Source organism: Metarhizium album (genome assembly GCF_000804445.1).
Source record: "Metarhizium album ARSEF 1941 chromosome Unknown scaffold_1, whole genome shotgun sequence".
Classification (NCBI taxonomy): Eukaryota; Fungi; Ascomycota; class Sordariomycetes; order Hypocreales; family Clavicipitaceae; genus Metarhizium; species Metarhizium album.
In genome coordinates, this window is record NW_024467575.1 from 2,468,530 (window position 1) to 2,486,766 (window position 18,237).

Genomic DNA, 18,237 nt, shown 5'->3' on the forward strand with positions numbered 1-18,237 from the left:
ATTAGAAAGAAGTATAGTACTAGCTTAGCTTATTAGGAAGTTTAGCTTAACCTTTCTTAAATATAAGCCTCTTAATAACTATATAAAGAACTCTTAAGGAAATACTATAATTTTAAGCTCTTCTACTATTATTACTATAAGTAGTTACGCTTAGAATATATATATATAAAGCTCTTAGCGCTAGAGGCCTAGTAAGGACTCTCTAAAGCTAAGAGAAGATACCTCTAAATTATAGCATCTATAAGCTAGCTATTTTAGTAAAGCTGCACTTAAGAAGCTCTACTTAAATACTAGAAATATATATATAAAGAGAATTAAGTATAAAGACTATAATATTTATACTTAAGTGCTTATATACTAAGTTATATCTAGGCGCTCTAAAGAATATATATTGCTATATTTATTTTAGTATATATATTAAGACCTTTAAGATTACTTACCTAGTTATAATAGTATAAATTAGCTCTTAGTATTTAAGAATAAATACTCTAAGATAATATAAGTATATCTACTCTTTAATAAAGCATAGAAAATAGTGTTTAATATACTCTTTTACTATAAGCGCTAAGTTATATAGTAATTTAAGCTATTAATATATAAGTTTATATAGAATAATAAAAGTGCTATAATTTAGTAAGCAGGCAAATCTATATTCTAACGCTAGATATATATATAAAGAATTAAGCTTAAAAACTCTCCCCCTTATATATATAAATTTAATAGTAGCATTAAAAGAGTAGGCTAATTAATTACACTATACTTAATTAAGATACTTATAAGCATAAGCCTACTTATAAACTTATAGTTAGAGAGTATATAAGCTATAGTATATCTTTATAATATAAGCTCTTACTAAACTACTAGTTAGAAATTACTATAGCAAACTCTAAACATCTAGTTCTATAATAATACTTAATTACTAATAAGAGAGTATATAGTAGACTTAAGACCTAATTAAAATAGAGTCTATATATATAGCTGCTGTATATATCTACTTAAAAGAAATTATAAAGTAAGTTATAATAAATAGTACTATAAAACAAGCTCTAAAGGCTATATTAAGTATCTAGTTAAATACTCTGCCTTTAATATATACTAAATATAGATTTCTTGCCTTAATAGAGTTATAATAATAAGAAATATAATATTTAATAAGTCTATCTTTTATAATATATATATAGAAAGTATAGTTAAGCTTTTTATACTAGAATTAAAAGCTTAATTTATAGCTCTTTAAATTAATAATAAACTAGATAAAGAAGTAAACTACTTACTTTTCTTTACAGAAGATAACACTATAGTAGAACTTAATGTATATTCTACCTTAGAGGTAGAAGCTTAAATAATCTCTAAAGATAAAGAGCTAAGTATAGTAAAGCTAGAAATATATATAGAACTTTCTACTCTATATTAAACGCTTAATTATATATTTAATATAGATAATAATACTAGTAGTAGGCTTAAGCAGCTAACTAGTATACTATAAGCTTAACTAAGTATTAAGTTACAACCTCCTTAAATATAAATACTAGCCTAGACTAGAGATAAGACTTAAGTAATCTTACTAACTAATATATAATAAAAGTAGAGTATATTAGCGCTAGAGGCTTACTAAGCTCTAAATAAGTTAGCTACTTGCTTAGATATACTGCAGAGAGCTTAGGTCTTAATAGAGGCGTCTGCTGTTAATAACTATAGAATAGAGAGCTTATAAAGCATAGAAGCTCTATACTATAGCGTAAGGCTAGCTAATAAGAAGCGCTAAGATTAAAGTGCTTTATATAAAAGACATCTTAATATATATTTAATATAGTATTTATAGTAACTACTAGAGAATATTCTGCTTAATTAGTAGAATATAGATAGAAAAGCTATATAGAGCTTTATAATAATATATATAGTAATTAATGTAATATATAATAAGGAAAATAGAGCTTAGCTTTAGTAATATCTTAATTTAGAGAAGGTTTACGAGAAGGTTTACTTAACTAACCTAGTTAAAGCGCTTAAATTCTAGAAGAAGATATAAAACTACTTATTAAAAGCTTAATAAAAAAAAGCAATATCTATAGAGGTTACTATACTATATAATAAAGGCACCTAGAAGGAAATTAAGTATATAAATATTTAGTTTAGGCTGCTGCCTTTTAAGTAGGTTTATATTTATAAGTTTAATAAAAAAAGTTATTTTAATAAATATAAAGTATATATTTTTATATATAGTAATTTATAGAACTACTCTATAATTAAATAAACTTATATAGTAATACTTATAGTATATATATTTTAAATTATAATAGTGCTAGCTACTAGGTATAATATAGAATTACTATAATTTAATGTTAAGAATGCCTTTCTATATATAAAGTATAGCAAGTATATAATACTAGTAATATATAAGCTCTCTAATAGTTATAAAATACTACGGAAGTATATTTAATTACTTAAAGCTTTATATAAGCTATAAGACTTGCTAAGCTTATAGTTTAAAAAGCTAAGTATAACTCTTAAGAGAGCTAGGCTTAATCTAAGTAAAGAAGAGCTATATATCTTCTTTAATAAAGCTTAGAATATTTATTTAATATTCTTTATAAATAATATTATACTTACCTTTTATAAGGGAAGAGAAGCAAGATAAGCAGCAGATTATATAGTTTAGTACTTAAAGCAAGTATATAATTTAGAAGAGAAAGGCAAACTAAGCTTCTTTCTAAGTATCTAGATTATTAAAAATAAACTATACTAGAAAATTTTCCTTTATTATAAAGCTTATATAGAAAAAATTAGTTAAAAGTTTAGTTAAGTATAGAAAGCTACTTTTTCTACTATACTAATCTTTATAATAAAGCTTATATAGCACGTTAGTAAGGCAACTAAGCAAGAAATTAAAGCCTACTAGGAAAAGGTTAGCTCTCTATTATATATAGTAATTATAATTAGACTAGATATTGCCTATACTGCTTTATAATAAAGCTTATATAGCGTATTAGTAAGGCAACTAAGCAAGAAATTAAAGCCTACTAGGAAAAGGTTAGCTCTCTATTATATATAGTAATTATAATTAGACTAGATATTGCCTATACTGCTTCTAAGCTTTTGCAATTCTTAATAAACTTAAGCTCTAAGCATTAAAAGGCAGTAGACTAAGCTATTTAATACTTAGCCTTAATAAGTAAAGTTGCTCTTTATTATAGTAGTATAAAGGAAATTAAAGTATTAAAAGTTATAAGTAATGCTTTATATATAAATAATTTAAGTATATAAAGGTTATTATAAAGATATATTATTATATTATTTAGAGGTCTAGTTATCTAGAAAGCTACACACTAAAATATAGTAACTATATTTATAATAGAGGCTAAACTACTTGCTTTACAATAAGTAGCAAAGAAGATTATAGCCTTAAAGCGCTTTTTTTATAATATTTATTTTAACTTAGAAGAGAATTATAATATTTAATATAATAATTAGCAGATAATTTATTTTATACTTAATTTAAGCAAGCAAATTAATATTTATCTACGCTATATTAATATTTATAATAATAGTTAAAATAGAAATATAAAAAAGAAAGCTTTAAAGTTATATATTTACCTATAGCTAAAATGCCTGCTAATAGATTTATAAAGGCATTAAATAGGCAGTATTTTAAATACTTTAGAGGCTTGCTTAATTTAGTTAATTTAAGCAGCTAAGGCTAACTCTTGCAATATTATAATTATATAAATAAAAGCACAGCTAAGAGGAAGCATTAAATTAATTGCCTCTTAAATATATAATTGCCTACTTCTTCTAAGTAAAGTATACTTAGAAGGCAAATAAAATTATATAAAGTAATGCTAAAATACTAAACGCTAAAATGCCTATAAGTAAAAGCAAGCTACTACTTATATTAAAATATATATATAATAAAACAATAAAAGTAAAGCTTACTTCTTAATAACTAAGTCTATAACTTAGTTAAGTAAAGCTTTTATATAAGCTTTCTTTCCTCTAGCTGCTAATAAGCCTTTAGTAGTATTATTAGCTTTAATATTAAGTATAAACTCTTTATATATAGAGTTAGACTTTATAAAAAGGTTAAGCTATAATTAAAGCGCTTAATAGCATTTATTATATATCTACAGCTTAGAGTATTAAAATTAAGCGTAGAATTAGAGGTAATAAAGCATTAGGAGCTTACCTTACTATCTACACTTAGCGCTAATAGCATCTGCTTAGCAATAAAGACTAATATAGTATAACTATATATATAATTAGCAATTAGCTAATTAAAGAAGTAGAATTTAAGCTTACTAAGGCTAGCAAGTATAATTGCCTGCTTTATATAAGCAGTATTATTTAGAGCAACTAATAGTTACCTTAAAGCAGTAATCTTTATTGCCTTTGCCTATAATAGCTATATAAATACATCCCTTATAGAGCATATTACGCAGTACATCTAGCTCTAGAGATCTAGTCTAATAGTTAGCGCATAGAACTTATAGAGTAATACTTCTAAGTATAACTTACTCTCTGCACTCTTGCAGGCCTAGCATACTGCAAGAGACAACAACATATAGAGAAAGAAGGCATTACTAGCGCCTCCTTAGTATTAAGAGTAGAAGTAGTACTGCTAGGCTGCTCCTTAAATACAGTAGATATAGATATACTTTAATCTGCTAGTACTAGCTGCTAGCAGTTAGTATAAATAGACCTGCCTAACCTAGTAGGTATAACAACAATAATAATAATAGCAATAATTAAAATGTAAGCTTGTAATTATATAAAGGCAGTTGCAGAAGGAAGGAAAAAGAGAGCTTATAATACTCTTAGAAAGCGCGTATAAATATAAAGAGCAGCCAGCTAATAAGCAGATAGCGCTTACTTTTAATTTACCTAAAAAATTAGTATAGCTACACTATATAACAACAGAAAAGAGGCAAATTAGAGGCATTAGCAGGCATATAAGAGCTTTAATTAAATACTCTATTAAGCGCACGCTTATAGAGTCTAAGGCTTACAATAGCTTTAAATGCAGCTTTAATTAGGGGGTATATTGCACAGCAACAGCATGCCTAACGCGCTCTAGCATACCTACCTAGGGCTAATAGATACACACGCGCATAGGATTAAGTTAATGCGCACCTAAAGCGTAGAGCTAGGCGCACTTATTTAAAGAGCGCACACAATTCTCTCTTTTGTAGATTAATTTAAGGCTTTTAACTATTATCTAAGTAATATCTAGCTTAGTGCCACTGCTATCGTGTGACACATGCAGCGGACTCATCTTGTCGATCCGTGCCTTGGACATGGATGCCGTCCCGGCCATTTAGGCACCTCGCATCATCTTGCATTTCATCGTACTAAATCCAGTCAAGACATGGCGATACAAGCACCTCGTTGGTCACAGTCGACTGCCCAGATGTCAAGATGCATAGGAACACAATCATGCTGCTCATCAGCCTGGTCGTGCGGCCAATATGGCCGACCCACAATATTCTCTGCAAGACACGGAGTGCAGGGTGAGGCCGGCGACCATTTTGCACAGCAAGCCCCTAGGTCTGCGCCCCTTTGCCCCAAGAGAATCGCGGTGTGGGTTAGCCGCCAAGCAACTGGAAGTGGCTGGTCCCACGTGCCTGGTTTCTGCTCCAGTGGTACGGCGCAGTCCTATTCATGATCCCCTGTACTAGCTTGATGGCTGGATGGCGTATGTTTTCAACTCCCGTCCCTGGAACCGAGCAGCAGGGGTCTTTCAAGCTCGAGCTCGAATCGGAAGCATTGGGCCTTTCGCTGCCATCCTAGCGTTGTGTGAGAATGGCACGACACTACTCCGTACTGGCACATACTACATCGCCAGGCATCACTGCAGTTTGGGTAAGATTGAAGCGTAAAGACGACGTGGCGCGCGTTCCGTCTTCCCGGTCTAGATTCTTGTGAAGACCGGAAATCTTTCCCCATCAGCGGAGCAATGCCCGATGATTGGCACATGACGACATAGTTCGTACACACGTCCCTTCCTTTGTTTACATCATCTGCAAATAAAAGTCCCGGCGTACGCACCATTCCCTAAGTTGGTGAATGTGTCCACACTATACCGACAGTTATGACACAGGCAATGTCTCTCGGTAGCGGCCGACATTGGATTTCCCATGTGGTCAACATGAGGAGCCCAGCCTGACGCTGGGGGGGGCGGGTTTGCTTCCGTCGTATGGACAGGTGGGATCATGTCCTACCGTGAAAAGCTCATGCGAAAACACTGACCGGTCAAGTCCGAGTGCAGCCATCACTTGCTAGCATCATCCCGACTCATGACAACTGGCAGGCTCTTGTAGGCCCATGATCTAAAAACTTGTTCTGTGTTAGGCTAGCTGCTTATTGATTCGCGAGGACTGGAGGAGCAACTGCAGCAACTGATGCAAGTCTGGGTCAGAAACGATCGATGTACGCTTTCGCCCTTTTATCCTCTGTGGTCCGTGTCGGCACTTCATTCCGAAGCCATTGGTATTGCATTTGCAAGTTGTCAAGTCCGAACATTGTAACTTGTAAGTGCAGAAGGCTCCTTTCCAAATCAGCGAGTTCAACGATCCTGACCTATACTGTAAAGTGTGCGTGAACTTCGGCTTCTCACCCGGCAACGATGTACTCCCCTACTTGAGGTGACTCATAGTCAAGCTTCAGGCCAGGATCATCATTCACTTTTTTGCTCTTCAAGCCTCCGTGGCATGACGGCGCATAAGCCCCATGGACGTATACTCGGCACCCAGGAGTCAGGACTGTAGAGCCATGCGTCTCTGCTCCCCTCTATCGTGGTGCCAGTTCCCCACGCACTAATCATTCACCCTTCCCTTCCGTGTGGGACACAAACAACTAAGTTACTGGGATATGCTAGTCCACTTGGCCATTTACCCAGGTATGTACTATATGTATATGTATAACCACGGCCATTGGAGCCCGTCACCAAATCTAGTTCTCTGCGTCCCCCTCTCTATGGAGCTCGATTAGGTTACCATGTAATGCTTCACCGTCGTTTTATGTCTTTCTAATCCGTCTCGGCGAGCAAATCGCCGCTTTTTAGGGGGATTGGGGCATCCAGGTACATCACATCGCCAAGGTTTGCGATGTTTATTACAGTGTTGTCTGTATCTTTTTTGATTAGAACATTGTGAACCAGGCACAAAAGGCTTTTGGGGGGCTGAATACGCCTTTCAACTCGAGCAGCGGATCCAGAGAGGAACGTACGCAAACGATGAGTTTCTGTCAAAGACAACAAGATTGCCGTCCTTGTCAACTCCACCCTTGTCACACTTGGTGCCCTTTGGACAGAGATAAACCCCCTTTCCTCTTTGTCTCAGAGCCTCCATATCTATGGATTGGAACGGCTCATCGTCATCAGATGAATCTTCTGTGCCGGATCCCTCGCCGCCAATACTACCGTGGCTCAACCGGCTTTTGTCTGGCAACAGCTTGCGAGATGTAAAATGTGCCGATTCGGGTCCACCAGCCATTGAGACGGCCCCTGAAACAGTAGATACCTTGTTGTTGCAGAAATGTGAGATAGAGGCCTGCAAAACTTCCTGCCCCCAGACTCCTTGGACCTCATGAGAAAATCGGACACTCAGATCGCTGATTTGTCTGTGGGTACGTGGGCCGAGAATCATTAGCTGAAAATTGAATAGAAGCCCATATAGGCGCACATCATAAGCGGCAATTGAAGACGTGTAAGTAGGCACATACCTCAGTTTTGTTAATCCCATGTCAATCTTGGCGAGCTCAGCAAGGTCGGACATGCGACTTTCTGTCCGGGAACGTTCATGAGCCGTGATGGACGCCCGGATAATATGGGGGCCTTTAATAAGCTGTTGCGTAAGTTGAGCCCACATCATTGCAGTACGAGTGAAGTATTCGCCAAGATTGGATACAAGATCGTCTGAATCAGAGGTTGAAGGAGGAGACGCATTCATTGCAATATACTGAGAAGCTAGCTCGAGCTGCTGCTGAACTAAGGTATCCAAGAACCCGGATTACGGTGAGGAGTTGCTGAGTCCAGCCTCGAACAAATGAAAGGCAGATGGGATCGGCATGATGTGCATAGGAAACGACCGAATTATACGCAAGCAACCTACATATACCTGGGGAGAAAGGGCCCTGGCCCCAGAGTCAACCACTAGGAAACACTCTCCGGGAAAGCTTCAAATTCTGTTGAGTCTTTCAGTGGAGCGTAGCAGCTTCATGCGGAGGCCACTATGCATCATCTGCCGCCGTCAATCCCCAGAGCAAGGACTGATAAAAACACGGCACCATTCGGTTATTCGCCCGTCGCACTCACAATAGATATCAGACCTGCCCTGAGCTGACTGCTCTGCCTGTGACGTGGGCGCTCGGTACAACTATCAGACAAGTGGCAACGTGCTCTATATCAAATACTGGAGCACGCCAAATGAGGCTGATATAACAGGAATTGAGAACGTTTTGACGGTGCGGATGCGGATGCGCCTAGCGACCAGGCACCGGCACCACATGAAAACCTTGAGGTTTTATCGCCGGCGAGTGCGGCGTATCCAGTCTTGTCCGGTTACGGGGCCTGGCTTGACGCCTTCGTCGGGTCGTGCTCACGCGATGGGCATCACAGGAAATAGGAAGCTAAGTGACTTCGGCACCACCACTCAAAGTATGGAGTGACGAGAGCACTGCGCCCTCGAAGCGTCTCCCGGAAGCCAAGCAAAGCCAGTGCAAGTCCCTGATCGATCCGAGAAACGGCGACGCAAGCTTGTTTGAGCCGGGGGAGGGGTGAGTGCCAATGACGGGGGAGCCTTTTTAGACGCACGGGCAATGAGCGAGAAAAGACTCGTCAAGGCCGCAAGTATCGGCAAAGGAACGAACGGTAATATCTCGACAATAAACCAGGCAGCAGGGACTGGGGTGTGACAGAATAGCGGTTGGCAGTCTTTGGCACTGTTGCCTCCGAATGTACGATGTGAGAGCGATCCAACCTGGTTAGCCAACAGAAGGTTTATGCGAACAAAAATCAAGACACGAAATTGCACCGAGAACCAAAAAGAAAAAAAAATAAAAGAAAAGAAAGAAAAGGAAACTTCCGCGCACGGGAAACAGAGAATATGGTTGGAGGGTCAACAAGACACAGGTAAAGGCAGTTGCCAAGCGCGAAGGCGGGAACCAGGAACGCAGAGTTTAGGAGGCGATGCTTAAGCTGTCTTCTCCAGTCCCGAATATGAAGCAGCGAGAAAAGCAAAAAAGAAAAGGGCACGTCTCTCGTCCACTTTACACTCGCTTGCCCGAGAGATGGAATAGTCGCAACGTATGGAGTAGTCGAAGGTGCGAGAGACGGCAGAGTGAAATTTACTGGAAACACTCAAACTTCCCAGTTTTCTCAACTGAACGTCCTGCGGCGATGGAAGAGAGGTCATCTAGCTCCTGTTTTATGAAAGTACCTGGTGTTGCTGAATTTTTCCCCCTCCCTTTTACTCTTTCTTTTTCCCCTCTGCGTTGTGTTGATTCGGCCCATTCAAAAAAAAGTCGGACCACTCGGCATACGGAGTACAGGAGGAGGAGAAACAGAGGAGCGGAGAGCGGAACAGGGCACTGATGCATCCAGCCAACGAACTGGGGGCTACGAAAGGCACCTGGCTTCTCAACACGTCAGCACTTGCGAAGAGGCGGGCGCCGATATTGATAGATTGGCGTAAATCCCAAGGCGTTGAAGCAAGAAAAAGTGACAGAACAGACCTCGTTGACGGATCGATCGAGGAACGGTTGAGCCCTGGAATTGGTGGGATGACGTTACGTACGGAGTGGCATACATACGTACATACAAACAGACACACACAGAGAGAGAGAGAAAGAGAGAGAAAGAGACAACGCGCAGGTCCCGACTCAAAACCACACCCGGACCGGGCGAGGGAGCAAGAAGACGACGTTGGTGGTGGAGTGACCCTTGTGCAGCGACGGAACGACGGAGCAGGGACAGAGAGAAGAGGAAAGAGGAAAGGGGAAAGAGATAACAAGGCCAACCGCTTTGGACACACACACGACCCAAGGACCTTTTTTATACATGATATGGAGTACCGAGTACCGAGTACCACTCATTGATTGACGAGGAACGCCATGGTCCCATTGTTCAACCCTGTACCATGCAATTGCGGAGAATGTACTCCGTATGTGTACTGCCACTACACGATCGGCCGGTCATGCCAGGATGGAGGGTGGATGGTGAAGAGCAAGGACTCAGGGCCGACAGGCATGTGCGTTTGGCATGCAATTCATGGCCCATGAGGGCGTGGCCGCTCCCTCCCAGCCATCCATGTAACTGTCCGGCGGAGCGTCCCCGCGCACGGGGCGGACCGGGGAACATTGATGGAAATCCGGGGAAGCTCTCAGATTGGCTGCCCTGTTTCGTGGCTGACGTACGGAGTAGGGAGCGCCTCCATTTCAGACGACAAATCACCACCAGGAGACAGACGGATCAGGGGCTGGTGGCCAAACTATACTCGGCAGTCAAAGAAGGCCATCAACTAGTTGATCGATTGAGGAGCGCCCCCTCTTTGTGGCTTCGGTGCGGAGTAATCAACCATGCCTGTATGTACTCGGAAACACTGGCCGCAGTTTGTCCATCAACATTCCGTTTCCTGTTCCCGACGGCTTCACCGGCTTGCAGTCTGTCTCTGCCCTCTACACTTGGCTGTTATCATCCTTCTGTTTATTCTGCTTCTCTTCTTCCCTTCGCCGCTAGGTAGCATTTCGGATTTGACAGGAAAGGGGGGATCAGGTAAGTCTACGGAATGTAGGCAAACTTCTAGGCAACCTACATACAATCCCTTGGCAGTGAAAACTGCCCCCCTGGCCTCCCATTGTCCGTCATCGGATAACATGGCTTATGAGTCCATGACAAAAGATGACTTCCCAAGGCTACACGGAGTAAAAGATGGCATGCTATTCAGCATCTGGTTTCAAGGACCCTTTCGATACCATCGCCGCTCACCTTGAATCAACAATCCGGGTGATTCTGTGGCGTGCTGCCCAACACTTTGGAGTCGGCTTCTATATTGCCCAGGAGTCCAGGACTGATGTTCTGTGTGGCACCGCACATTGAGGCAAACCATGTAAGCAGCCTGGGACAAAAGACGGCGTCCTTCATATTCAACGCCACCGGTGAATGCCGCTTTGAGAGACCCCTCTACCACTTTGCGGCTGCATCCAAGAAGCGCCACAAGGATGATGCATTTCCGGAGCAAACAATGCCAGCCAGCCGTTCAGCCAGCCAGCAAGCAAGCCAAGAGAACAGAAGCAGATACGAGGGTCGATTTGGTTGGATAAGCCCTCCTAGAGAGGTCTCTGCAAATAGTAAACCATCCGGGCTGCTGGGAGGCGCCGAGGTAGTGCACCACCTTGCTTTCGACGACGCCAAATCACATCATTGAGAATGCCAATCTTTCGTACGGAGTATGTACTCCGCATCAAGGCGCGAAAGCAAGGTCCAACAAATGCGTGCTCCACTCGAGCATGCATCGACTGCACGAATCCAAGGGTCCATCTGATACCCAAGCAAGTCTCACGCTCACGGTCGAACGCAATTCAACTAGAGGTTGAAACAACTGGTCGCAGAGACAGCAAAGCAAGACAGAAGCAAAAAAAAAAAAACAAAGCACTACCAACTCGCGATGTGACCACACGGCTGAGCCACCACATCTCGCCCTCGCGGCTGGCGTAGTACGGAGTACGTAGTACGAAACGACAGAGGAATGGGTGGCGTGGCCTCGCAGCACATTGGCCCGACTTTGACGCGCACACATAGAAGGTATCTGGAAAAAGCTGAGACGACCATTCGTTCAAGTGTTTACTTACCTAGGAAAGGAGGTAACGTATGCATTCCGTATGGTCATGGAGATGGACGTTGATGGGCTGTGTAGTGTTCTCTTTGACTACGGAGTACCGAGTGCGTACGTACATATGAACGAGGCCGATTACGTGTGAGCGCACACCAATAAGTATGCTTACAAGATGCTGTTTGTCAAGGTGGCAACTTGCAAGTATTGGGTGGCACGACATATTACAGCATTATACATAAGTCAAGGCACCACCCTGAACCGCCAGACCGGCCACACATGAGACATGCCAGTCAATTTCTCCCCTTGGAACTTACTCTAAGCAGGGTTCGCGGGCTGTGGGAGCTGGGGGTCACCGAGTAACTGGATCGTCGACTGGCCTCGGGCCCTTGCCTAGCCCCAGTGCTCAAATGCTATTGACGGCGAATTCCTCCTGCGGTTGAGCTTGACAAATATGCATGGGCGGGATGGACAGGGACAAGCGACTCGGCAGATATCGAACCCGACGAGGCTAGATACTAATGTATAATACATGGCTTTCGTGGGTGAGCCGACACCTGGTCGTGACCGTGAGCGTCTCGACTCTCTACTAGCGAGCACCGCACAGAAGAGGAGCGACGAATCCTCGGGGTAATTGTACTATGGACGAGGATGTTGCTATACGGCTGGCTTCTTGACGGACCCTGCTCGGTATGTCTAGCCAGTTTCTGTGCTCTGTGCTGGCCCGTGAGTGGGTGCTTGTGGAAAGTCCAGGCCGCTTCTACCAAGTATTTCACATCGTCTTCCTCCCGTGGCCTCGATCGGATTGCTCTCGTTTTTTCGATCCATCTTGTCCTTGTCCTGGCCCCTCGCTCAAGACTTGACTGCCCCAGATCTGCCAATTATTCTGTGACCCAAGGAGAAAGAGCGAGTCGTGAGCCGGCGAGCAGCAAAACAGTTTGGTGGCCAACAGTGTTGGCGAATGAGCGCATTGGCATTGCCAGTGCCTGAGAGTATGACATTCTGCAAACCTGCGAGGAAAACAGAAGAGATACGGCAGGCAGCAGGCGCGAGGCAACACGAGTAGGCAGAACAGAGACGGCCAGAAAATCGAAAGCGACATTGGTGGAGATATAATTCTCATTGCCAAGGTGAGAGAGAAGACCGGCTCGGCAGGTATCATCGGTCCCCTTGATTTGCCTCTCTTCGTCCATGAAAGCATCGCCGACGGTGTGCCCGACATCGTGTCTCTGATATACTCGATACTACCGCCTCTGGGGCCGCACAGTCTTGCTTGCAAGGAAAACGGTCTGATTTTGCCCGCAATTGTCGGTACGTATTCTCAATTTTCATCATCATCATCAATCATCATCGCCGTCGTCGTCGTCGTCGTCGTCGTCGTCGTCGTCGTCGTCGTCGTCGTCGTCGTCGTCGTCGTCGTCGTCGTCGTCGTCGTCGTCGTCGTCGTCGTCGTCGTCGTCGTCGTCGTCGTCGTCGTCGTCGTCGTCGTCGTCGTCGTCGTCGTCGTCGTCGTCGTCGTCGTCGTCGTCGTCGTCGTCGTCGTCGTCGTCGTCGTCGTCGTCGTCGTCGTCGTCGTCGTCGTCGTCGTCGTCGAGGACGCGTCGTCTGGCACTTGACAGGCGCTCGGTCCTCCGCCGCTCCTTTTACCAGGTCGTATGTAAGTTGCATTCTCGGTCGGCCCCCAGTCACGACGCAGTCCCGACCTGAGCTGAGCGGAGCGGAGCTTCGGTCTCCAAAGATCGCACCTAGCTCTTCATCCCCTTGCCCAAGCGAGTACGTGGACGAGAGCGAGCTCGGTGGACCTGCTAGCGATCAGACACATTTCGGCAGACTGGCCCGACGAGTATCGATGCCCAGATCTGTCAGAGCCCTTGTTTGCTCCCCCCATGTCATCTGATGCATCTTGCTCATCACATTTCACCTCTGATCCTCTCTCTCGACCAGATGGGCCGCTCCCTATCCTGTCTAGACGGGCCCCAAGTCTAGACCTGGACCCCTGGTCTCAAACCCCGTTCCTGCCGCTGGGTTGCAAGTCTTGCGCAAGTCGAGGGTTGTTGTGCTAATCATTTGAAGCCAAAGTCGCCCGACGATCTGGATCCTCATCTCAGGCAGTCGACCACTTCGGCAGTGCTCCGTCGTGAAAAGGTATTTGCATGCGGGGTGACGAGTACATGCACCATACGAAGACGAAGACGAAGACAACCGTTCAATAAGTTGTGAGTTTTCTGTGTGCCCGAGTGCCCGAGTCTCCGAGTAACTTACCTGATACACTACGTAGGTACCTCGTCACGTGTGCCGCCAAGTGCGGTGCCGAGCCCCTCCAAACTCCAAAGCCCAAGTGCCGCTGCCAAGCCTGAGTGCCTCCATTGTCATTGTGAGTCGTGACACTTCCATGTCCTTCCCTTCCAGCCTCGTCAGATGCTGGAACAATCCATCCCTCCATGTCCCTCCTTATGTACTCCCGCTCGGTACAGCTTTGTTTTGTTTCCTGCAGGGACGCACGAGGCATCATTGCCCACCTCCACATCTCTAACTCTGGCGTTGGCCGGAAACCTACCTGCCACCCGTCAACCCGTCTCGTCCGTGCCAGTGCTAGTCGCTGGGGATCCCGGCCACGGGTTGATCCTTTGACCCCTTGATGAGTATCCTAAGCCGCTGCGGGACCACCCGATCACTCCCCTTGTCCACTGACGGGTAGCGGGTGGGCCAGCCGCTACTTTCAACGTCGCTTTCCAACTTGATCTGCTAGCTGTGACGTTTGACTGACGCGGGACAGGCGATTAACCAGCATCGGGGAAATCAACAAGCCCCGGCTTCCTTTGGAATACCAAGATACAGCCTGCCACGCTGGAAAAAGCTGGCCTGCAGGGAGGGCTTGAGACTGCCTTCAACCGGAGCATCTCCTCCGGCTCAGCGCTGTGACTTGTCAAGCGCCGACACCAGGTTCCCCGCCTCCAGAGCACCAATCGCTGCGGATAAGGTTGAATTGATAAACTTGAGGCTAATTGCATCAACATCTTCCCACCATGAGCGACTCGCTGGACTTTGAAGACGACCGCCTCGCGAAGCGGGTCAGGTTCATTCCATCGCCAGAGCTTCATGACAGCCGTGAGACCGAGGCGTCTTGTGAACGACAACAACGACAACAACAACAACGAGGACACCCGCCCCGCACGCTCCCCCTTCCCCTCCCCCTCCCCCTCGGTGACGAGCAGCAGCAGGGCCAGCACGTTTCCCACGCCCCGCCGGAATGTTATGCCACTGCCGCCTCCTCTTGGCCCGACGAACCTGTATTCGACCCGACATGGAAGTGGCCCGAGTCCGCCACGACCCCTTCGTTCCAGTCGACCGCGTATCGAGCTTCTCCGGCCGTCGTCGCTCCCTTGTGCCCACCTCCAGGTAAGGCGTACTGTTTCTCGCCCGTCTCATGTAGTATGTATGCGCTTCGTACTTGTTGGACGTCGAGCTCGATGCCGGAGACTGCAATCTTGCAAACATTGCCATGTTTCCTGCCCAAGTCAACCTCCGTGCTCTGCTCTCATAACGCCATTAGTAGATGGTCAACTGAGCGGATAGGACAGACTCGTCATGTCCAAATTAGTATTGGCTACCACACCGGCCATGATTCACTCGGTCAACCCTTTCTTTCACTCTGGAAGCGTTGCATTTTGCAGTCCCTCCCCACGCCGGTCCGGGGGCGTCTGTAGATAATGGATGTATTGCCCCTCCAGACCATCCCATCTTGTTGCTATGACTTTCCTTATGGACGAAGCTCATTGTAGTCCGGCATGATGCCCGTTGCTTCAAGCAACTATTGATGCGTCCAATTCTCGTTCACTCTTTGATGCCTTGCCCTGTTCTCGGTAGAGGCCGGGGGGCGCATTGCTCGTCAACATTGGCTGTCTGTCTGTCATGAGGCAGGGATGGATGGCTGGCCGAGTGGCGAATGCTGACGTCTGTCTGTGATCATTTGAGCACACATACCGCCCTGTTTCTCCCAGTCACAAGATGGCCTTTTCATCACCTCTACACAACCTCAACCATTCATTGTTAGAACGAAATGCTTCAATGTTCATGTCACGAGCTGACATCGTACAGAGCTAGATACAACACTGCCACTTGACTTTTTACCTTCGGCATCTCCAGCTTCCTTCTGTCCTTCTCATCCGATACAGTTTGAGACCGTATTCCCACCATCAATTTCTCAACCTTTATTTGCCTGTGATGACTCACCAGTGTCCTCCTCAGCCCCGTCAGGAAGCATCAACCATGGCCGGCGACTTCCTCAGTGTAGCCACCCTCGCTGCGATGATACTTTTCAGAGCCCTTTCAGGGACTGCATTGGCACTTTTGGGCTATACAAGTCTCAGTTCTTTAGTCGTCCTCTAGACGGCAAGGTGAATGGTTATATCAAGTTCTCCTGGCCCAAGGATAAGCACGGAAAGCAACGCCCAACAAGGCGCACGAATTCAAGTCACGACACCACCAGAGTCTTTGAAATGGATGGCCCTACTGAGGGGAACGACGAGTTGACGTCGCAATCTTCAACAGCCCTCATTGGTCCCTCCTCAGCGCCTTCAAGAGGCGGAGAAGACGTTATTGAGCTTGCAGTTGATTTGTCAAGCTTTTACGACCTACCGTCAACGCAAACCATTGCATCGCATGCGCCAGTAGGATCTCATTCGCTCGCTGACCTCTCCAATGCATTCAGTCAAGTTGCACATATGGGGGCGCCCAAGTTGCTACCGTCTCAATATGGCTATGATGCCAAAATGGACGACACTGATAGACGATTCTGGATGTTTTGTGAGTACAATGCAATAAGCGGGAAAAGATGGGTCAAATCTCAACGTGCTGACGAACAAATTCGAGATATTCGAAACTGGTGCCCGGGACGCAGTGTACTGGATGACACAAATCTATGGCTCAAGGATTTCGCCCAAATGCACAAGAGCGTTGGTGTCCGATCAGCCATCCAAAGTCTGGCTGGCATTTACATCTACGATTATCTACCACTAGAATCTATTCGCAACAGAGTCAACCAGCGTTTCTCTGATGCCGAAAAGCGATTTTCCCAACTACTTAACGACCCGGCGACTGCCAAAGATGAAGCACTGGCAAATGAGCTAATCACGATTGCCGTCATTCTCTCTATGCAAGATGTAGGTTTTAGTCATTATCCTGCAAATTCTGAGCCCTGAAATGACCTGCTCCATGTGAGTCCCATTTTCTTGGAGGTGGCCTCTGACCCGGAAGGTAGATCGTCTTGACAGAGCGTCGCCTCAAGAACCCATTTTCTCCTCGTTGGCTTCAAGGCTTCCGACAGGGAGAGCAATTTCTTGAGGCGACAGATCATGGATCGCGATTCTGGAAATCATCCAATGTACAGTCGTCGTCGTTACGAAACTCGCAATCCATCATCGTTGGCCGCGCAGTTATCTTGGCCCAGCCCATGACCTCATTGCCGCCTCCACACGAATTCGACGCTGAGAAGGAAGCATCTCGATTTGGTTGGCTTCTCTATGGCATCGAAAGGGACATGTACCAGATTCATGGTGGTTGTGGATTTTCAAAGAAACTGCTGCATACCCTGAATCAGGTAACGTATTGTGCTGCACGTTTGCAACAAGAACCGGAGACTCCCATTGTTCCAATGACAGCGGATTATCTACACTCAGAGCTTCTCCATATGAGACAATGGAGCCCCGAATCGAAGAGCTGGGAGGCTGCAAATTCTGGACCGTCCGTCATTGAATGGGTTCGTTCTGTGCCCGAGGGCTACCAGATTGATACAAACGCGCTCATGACAGATGTGACGGCGGAAGCTTGGCGTTTTACTGCCATTATTCACCTGCAATGCCGTGTGATGCGGTGAGCGGCACGATTCGCACCCATCAATGTGAATAGCAAAGATACTAATGGCTCAACCCTTTAGATTACCTCGAAATCACCCCGACGTGATATCCAACTTGGACGACCTCGCAAAGTGCATTACGATCATGCCCACGTCGGGAAGCCAATTTACAGCCCAGGCACCCCTGTTCCCGGTCTTTTTACTGGGCATGTTGGCAACCAGACAAGAGCATAAAGCTGTTTCGAAAACCTGGTTCGACGAGGTCCTGCAGACCCCCGTAAGAAGTGTAAGTTTTTTTGTCCCCGATGTGTATCACGAATTGGCGTAGTGAGAGTTTCCAACACTAACGGATCTTGGGGCAAACAAGAGCGTTCCACCCTTGCACACAGCGCTTCTGCATATCTGGGAATGGATTGATAAAGAGATCCCCGTTTTATTTGAACCTCTTCTCCATACCAATCAACCCATCTACCTTCGACAGCCTTGGTGGGAACAGCTTGTGACCCTCGTCCAGCAGCAAGAGCAAGAAGTCCTCTGCCTGACATGATTCAGGTCAATCCA

General features: G+C 44.9%; 3 protein-coding genes across 3 annotated transcripts; 1 reads left to right on the plus strand and 2 right to left on the minus strand.

Annotated features, from left to right (window-relative positions):
- Positions 1-7,187: 7,187 nt before the first annotated feature.
- MAM_00708 (uncharacterized protein) lies at positions 7,188-7,769 on the minus strand (the record flags this gene model as incomplete). The annotated part of the gene is made up of 2 exons (XM_040819507.1): positions 7,188-7,643; positions 7,677-7,769. 2 exons carry the CDS (start codon positions 7,767-7,769, stop codon positions 7,188-7,190), a joined length of 549 nt encoding a protein of 182 aa, XP_040682772.1.
- A 5,393-nt stretch (positions 7,770-13,162) lies between these two features.
- On the minus strand, positions 13,163-13,644 carry MAM_00709 (uncharacterized protein; the record flags this gene model as incomplete). The annotated part of the gene is made up of 2 exons (XM_040819508.1): positions 13,163-13,462; positions 13,600-13,644. The coding sequence occupies 2 exons, from the start codon at positions 13,642-13,644 to the stop codon at positions 13,163-13,165; spliced, it is 345 nt and encodes a 114-aa protein (XP_040682773.1).
- A 1,204-nt stretch (positions 13,645-14,848) lies between these two features.
- MAM_00710 (uncharacterized protein) lies at positions 14,849-18,223 on the plus strand (the record flags this gene model as incomplete). Its single annotated transcript, XM_040819509.1, has 5 exons — positions 14,849-15,221; positions 16,059-16,984; positions 17,083-17,693; positions 17,758-17,962; positions 18,044-18,223. 5 exons carry the CDS (start codon positions 14,849-14,851, stop codon positions 18,221-18,223), a joined length of 2,295 nt encoding a protein of 764 aa, XP_040682774.1.
- Positions 18,224-18,237: the final 14 nt, after the last annotated feature.